This window comes from Bombus affinis, chromosome 9 (assembly GCF_024516045.1).
Source record: "Bombus affinis isolate iyBomAffi1 chromosome 9, iyBomAffi1.2, whole genome shotgun sequence".
NCBI lineage: Eukaryota > Metazoa > Arthropoda > Insecta > Hymenoptera > Apidae > Bombus > Bombus affinis.
In genome coordinates this window covers 11,870,485-11,877,580 of record NC_066352.1, presented here as the reverse complement: position 1 = coordinate 11,877,580, position 7,096 = coordinate 11,870,485, and the positions used below count along the sequence as shown (strand labels likewise).

Below are 7,096 nucleotides of genomic sequence, written 5' to 3'. Positions count from 1 at the left end.
ACTTTTGTGTCATTTTATAAGACGCAATTAACGAGCAAAATAGTTAGAACACAATATCATTGAATAACGAATTGTGATAAATGCTCAACTATTTTGTATGTTTTTGTATGTTTTGTATCTCATAACATAATGTGTAAACTTTTTCATTTATATATTTCTCTTGACGTGCAATACACAGCGACCTGCAATCCAACATCGGAATGTGATATTGTCAGAATTTTTGTTCATGTATATAGTATATGATAGCGAATAAATTGATGAAAGGACGAAAGTAATTTACTGCATTTTTAAATATTCCACTTTTATTCCATACGATCGCTGTCATTAAATAAAATTCTTCGTAATTAGATGCTAGCACACTGTAAGAATGTAACGGCGAGATTTTCTTGAGACGATACGCCGCATGGTGTGAACATGGTGTATGGGTGTATGTGTATCTGTATGAGAGAGTAAACAGCAATGACGTGCGAGAACATAACTCATGAGTCTCACTTTTCCGAAATAGTGGTATACCAGCCACATTCGCGCTATTACACATCCATTCTTTTCTTCGTTTTCGAATCTCGCCGCCTTGGGGATTTCCACAATTTTATTCGTTTTACTACTAATAAAATGTATTAATAAAACATTTTCGTATTTCTTTTTATACCACCCTTATCCTTATACATATAAAATAAAAATTCTTTTACAGAAAATTTTACAATTGTGGGATAAGTTACATATTTTAATCAGTGAAATATATTTAGAAAAAAAAAAGAAAAAAAGAGATATTAAACACAAATATATGGTAAAATTAAAACTTAATAAAACTGTCCAGTACGGTGCCATTCACTAGAAAGGGCTTGAGACAGAGATGTTAGCTTCCATTTAAGACGACGTACAAGCTGCCAACGAAAGCTCGACGCGACGGCGACGCAACGCCGTTCTTCGCCCCACGGAAATGGAGGAACATCTTTATTCTCTTAGTTACGAGTACTGTGTTACTCTAACGTGTTGCTCTTTTTCCTGACTCTGCTTTTTTTTGCATTTTTCAAGTCCTGCTGCTTATTATCGCGACGATAACCGATTTATTTTTGCTAGTTTTGTACTTAAAAAAAAAAAAAAATTAAGGATTGAATTTGTGGAGAAATTGAACGAGATATGGTTTAGGAATTTGCATGTGGTAGAAAATGTACGATAATTTGATTTATGTCTACGATGTGGACAGTTTCGATGATCTGGATCGTTCGCGAATGCCTATCACAATATGTAGCAGGCAGTATCGCTGTTTTTGTATAGAATATACGATTGTTTCAATAAGGAAATTCACCACTTTAATCTTTCTAATCTTTTGTCTTCTTTGGACTTTAGGATGGCAATTTGGTCGCTGGTCTTTTGAAGATTAATCGTTGATTGATTGTTGTTGGATTTATGTGCATAATGCGTTAATACGATCGAAAGAATGTTTTGTTCGTAAAAATTAATGATTCTGCTCAACCCTTTGTTCTCGAAATATCTGGAATCGACTTCCTCAATCTTACATTTTTGCGCACGAATAAGAATAATCAAAATTCAAATTTACGTGTAAAGAATTGTATCCTTGCACCGTATCTCGTTGTTAAAAATAAAAGTTTATTTGTTGACCAATATTAATGATCTAATTCTTGGTAGCCAGAGACGTAGAAAATAGAAAATTGTATGTTGAAGTTGTATATTTCTAAAAAAAATCAAATAACAAATCCGTAAACTGAAAATATAAAGAATCGAGTACAAAGGGTTTCAAATACAAGTTTTATATTCTAATTGTCGGAAGGGGAAATTTACAATTGCACGCACAATCATTGAGAATTTCATACTCGTTGTTCCATTTTCTCTGTCCACGTAAATTCCTTTTATTCGTCAAAGTTCCCGCAAGTGGAATTTCACACAGAATTTTTATAGCGAATCACAATCCATTTTCTCTTGCAATTCTTTTACGCGATTTTCAGGAAACCACTGCACTCATTAATAACAGAACAATGATCGGTAAGAATGGAACATACAACGTTTAAATTTAATTTGTGATTGATTTTCTGTTGCAAACTATCCTCCGTTGGATCATTGTAATATTTTTATGCAATAGACGTGAAATTACATCTGCTACTCGGAAAGTTCTTCTTTCTCTTCTTTTTTTGTTTTCCAATACATCGTACGGATTGAACATCATTTAAGAGATTCATGATCGAATTGAAAATTCACGTTGAATGTAATAAACGGCTCGGTCAAGTGCATTCGCATCTGCACTTTCATTTTTACAGTCGCATGTATAAATTCTTAGTGTAAATTGGTAGATTATTAAATATGATTAACTGGTTACAGTGGGCTAGTCTAAAACAGAAAAGGGAAAGAAATATCACGTAATCTTAAAACGATTTTGCATCGAGGTTCGACGAGTACGATCGTCGCGGAAATCTAGGCTGCTCGTTACTCTTTACAATGGCGAACAACGTAAATACGGTACTAGGAATAATAGTAAAAAAAAAACGTAAATGTATTTTATTCGAACGTTAGTTGATTTAACTCCCTTGATACGAAATGAATCTGTCGGGAAATATAATCTTCTTTTTAGTCGAACTTTACTCCTACACAATTTTAAAATCTTTTAATTTTCGTTTTTTTACAGTGATTTTAACATAAACGTAACGTGTAAGTAATTATGAATTATGTATTTCTATTTCATCTGAAAGTAGTTTAAAGTCCTATAATTTGTAATTTTTTTTTTTTATATTTATTTAATTCTGAAGACATGGATAATTTAGGTTTGAAATTCTGAATAATTTAATTAATAGTTTCATAAACTATCGTAATTAAAATTTTAGTATCAGGGGAGTTAAAGACGAATCATGCTCGATGCTATAAGATACTATTTAGCAATCACGTCGATCCGACAAAGCTGTTAAAACACAAGGGTTGCTCCTATTTATCGAACGTAAGGAACTCCCATAGTTTCAGGAAAGTTGTTTCAGTGGTCCATAATTCTTCCACGGTAGAAAAACCCTGTTCCCTGTCTTCGTATCCTTAAATCTTCTCTTTTTAACAAACTGAACACTACAACGAATGTTTAGTCTTGTACGCGTTCGAATTTTGGAAATAATTCTTAAGAAAATTTCAACGCAACTTTTAAGGGGATCATCGAACGAATATCTGCCGAAAAGATTCTCTTTCAACAGAAATGTAACATTTATAACTGAAATTTATTCGATTTTTAATGAAAATTAACCTACTTTGAGATTCTTTTCTTTCTTATTTCTATAGGATTTTCGTATAATTACTGTGATCCTATTTTCCTGCTTTAAATGCAAAAAATATTTTTATTATAACTTACAGCTGAAAATTTACTATCTTTACGTCAAGATAAATTCGAAATTCACACTGTTGAAATTGTGGTGTTCAACTTGTTAAACGTTCTTTCTTTTACCCAACAAGAATTCTACGCGATTCTATATACAGTGATTTCCGCTAATATTCGGAAACTACGGTATTCTATCCGTTATTATTCTGTACATTTGATCATAATTAAATTAACGTATCTTTTGTTTTCTCTGATAATGAAACGTGTATTCTTCCTAAATAATTTGTGGCATAACGAATAATATATTCGGAAATGTAGTATTCGTACGACGGAAAAATCTTCGGACACTTAATATTTATCCATATTTATTGCTTACATTTCTACAGCTTTGATATACTTCACAGAGCAAGATGTAGAGCGTACTTCGAAATATCAGTTATTACTTGAAAATCATTGTCAGCAGTCAGAAATTTTGAATATGAAACGGAAAAGCGAAGATACTTTCTTTGACGCGCGACGATTAGTCATTCTGAACCGTGAAAAAGGAAAGAGAGAGATCGGCAGTTTTTTAAATTTACAGACTGTGAAAATCGCGAGGATCGGATAGAGCGACTTCGTCAAAAGAGATGGCCAGAGATACTTGATGAACGAGATTAACGAGATAAAAATTTAGACATTTTCAAACGAAATCTAAAATAAAATGTAACTGCAATGGACATTGAAAACACATTAAAATTTTATCATGGTATAGTTCAGGAATATCAGTTACATAGTTGCCCTCGCGCGTTACATCACCACCGTAATCATCGGATTTGATTCCAATCGAAAACGAGTATCACGCAAAATTATTCACAAAAAATTATGACAAACATGCCAAATCGATTACAACATGTAATAAAACAAAACGGGTATCCAGGAAATTGATATTTAAAAAAATGTATATGATATATACAATGGTATTTTTTATGTAAAATCATTGTAGAAAATGCGACGTATAAATAATACATTTCCTGATATATTATTTGTTATGTCACAAATTATTTAGTTTAAATAAATAAAATTTGCGTTGTCGACAAGAAGAATATATGCTTTATTATAATAAAGAACAAAATATACGTTAGTTTAATTATGGTCAAATGTACAGAGTAGTAATGGATAGAATACTATAGTGTTCCAATATCGATAGGAATCACTGTACACGCACAAGATTCCTCTTTCTTTCTTTGTCTCGCGAAGCCACGTATTTTCTCAGACGAGCAGGAAAGAAGGAAAGAACCGTGTAATTTCCATTTCTAAACTTACCACTTGTCCCGAACGCAACGTATAATTTTTATATTAACTTCACTTTGCAATAATTATAATAATTATAATAATATATATATAATAATATAATTACAAATAATTATTCATAATATTTATTTGAATATTTTCACTAGATTTGTATAGAATATGTCCTTTCGCCCTCTTGTTTTAGGCTCGACGATGCCAGCGTGTGATAGCGGCCAACATCACTCGTTTACATTTTTTACCTTTTTATTACATTTTTATTTTTTCTCTTTTTTTGTTTAATTTTATCACAGGAGCCTATTCTCGACCGCTCGTTCTACGCTTTGACTCGTTTCGTCGAGTTTCAATTGCTAGGACGATTTCATTCGAATGGCGGATGATAAAATATTATCTTAAATAAATAAAAGAAAAAGAAAAAAGAAAAAAATTGTCGTAGGAAAGCCTAAAACCGTAGACGAAAGAATATCGTCAAATAAATTTCTTTTACCGATCTGTACATTTAAAAAATCGGCCCTCGAGTTCGTCGAGCATTTTGCGTTATTTAACGATAATCAGTAAAAGATAATGAAAGTATATGAATCGTTTATCATACGTCAGCCATCGTCCTACCTTCATAATTTTTCATTTACCACAAACTTTCTTCTCTATTCACAACTCTTCAAACAACATTGATCAACAAGAGACGGTTCTCGAGTTAAAAAATAATCGATATTATCTCCTCGTGAAAACCGAAATAGTCTAATCGTCCTTCTTATTATTTTTTCTCCATCATTTTATTCTGTTAAATACAAACATCAATGTTTCGTGTATGTCGCCAAAATCTAACATTCTGAGCGATTCTTTCGAACTTGACGCGATCGAACGTCTCTCGCCTTCGAGCCATAAATCTTTCAAACGTTTTCAGGGAAGGGCAGCTGGAAAAGGAAATACGACGCTCGATAGTCAGTCCTTGCGCTTCTCGTATACTCGCTTCCATGTGTCTTTCCTGTACGTTCAAGGCCATTTAGGTCCTCGATGTAATTCCTGTTCTTCCTACGCCACTACATCTCAAAAGTTTACGATCGATTCCGAGAATAGAGTAATTAACGTCCGGTTTTATTTGGCATAGTTAAATTTAGCACTATATAACCATTCTGAAAATTTGATATTTTGCAATTTGTTAATCGCAAATCATAATCTCATTGGCAATTTCAATTTGATTAAAATTTATATTCATGGCTAGGTAAAAATCCGGGATATTTCAATTACAAATTTATATTTAATCCTACTCTCGATCATACTATACCAAACGTACCGAGAAGCCTACTCATCGTTTATTAATCACCGTGGGATCCAAGTAGCATAAACCAATTAGTTCGAAACATTCTGCAACGGCGCAAGAGAACGTAGGAACTGGAAAATAAATCCCTAATCGTAATCCTTCTAGGGTCGACCATGCCACTCATCCTAAAGGCACGCTCGTCAGTCGTACAAAGGCCCGAAGGTCAGTTGCAAGTATAATTTTCCATCAACGATCCCAGTCTTTCTCTCGAATTGCGGCGTTACTAAGGATTAAGTTGTTTATCTCGCCAATGGTTATTTGGGTACGATACCCTAATAAAACAGGGTAAAACCCTGTACCCCCCATCGAGAAAGTAAAAAAAAACGCTTTTCCTAATGGATGGAAAAGTACGCGTAATCAGAAAGCGAATCATCATCGTCCTCTCTCCTCTTTTTCTCGATTAGCCGGCGTGTTACAACACTGTTCCGGTCGAGGTGGAGCCACGTAACGTTAAACGGAATATTTATTTACATCGTCCTGCATCGTTCTCCTCCGAAACCACATGATCACAGCCACTCGGTGAGGCAGCCACCGAACCACATCACCACTATGGGCACGAGATACGTTGTCAAAGCACGAGACAAAGATACTTTCTGTCTGCTCGCGCCATTGTCCACGCTGGACGTGCCATTGTTGTTGTTGAGATTTGTCTTCTGCTCTATGTCTTTCCTGGGAGGTACGACTTCCGGATGATCGACGGGAGGAGATTGTTTCGGTGTTTCGGGCGGTGAAGATTTCGGTTCGTAGCCAGAGCCTTCCTTGAAACCATCCTCGTCGTCCGTGATCGGATCTTGGTCCGGGCTGTCCCCGGAACCACTTCCAGAACCGTTCCACTCGGTGTCTTCTGAAAATTAGATTGTCACCCGGTGACGGTGAGCTGATTAGTAAGTTCTGAATGTGGTATGGTGGCGATGGAGAGGAGAGGATTTCTTTTTGGAAACGTTCTTTAAGTCTTCTTGGATGATGGTCGTGATCGATTGATTGGTGGATTTAAAAGATGCGGAGGAGTTAGTCGAAAAGTTTAGCAGAAGACTTGAAGTTTTTCTAGCACGTCCTACGCACGTTTTCTTGAGATTTCGATTGCACTATTCATTAGGTATTTTTAGGTTCCTTTAGGTCGTCATTGAAAATTTATTACTTCGTGAAATTGGAAGATTCGAAGAAGTAAATAAAGAGGA

At 34.5% G+C, this 7,096-nt stretch overlaps 1 protein-coding gene across 1 annotated transcript in view; it reads right to left on the bottom strand.

Moving 5' to 3' along the window:
* Positions 1–284: 284 nt before the first annotated feature.
* Positions 285–7,096, bottom strand: part of LOC126920199 (glypican-4) — a 129,968-nt gene continuing 123,156 nt past the window's right edge. The window contains exon 8 of the mRNA XM_050730219.1: positions 285–6,762. Within this exon, the coding sequence (XP_050586176.1) occupies positions 6,425–6,762 (338 nt within the window). The 3' untranslated portion in view covers positions 285–6,424. The remainder of the gene's footprint in view (positions 6,763–7,096) is intronic.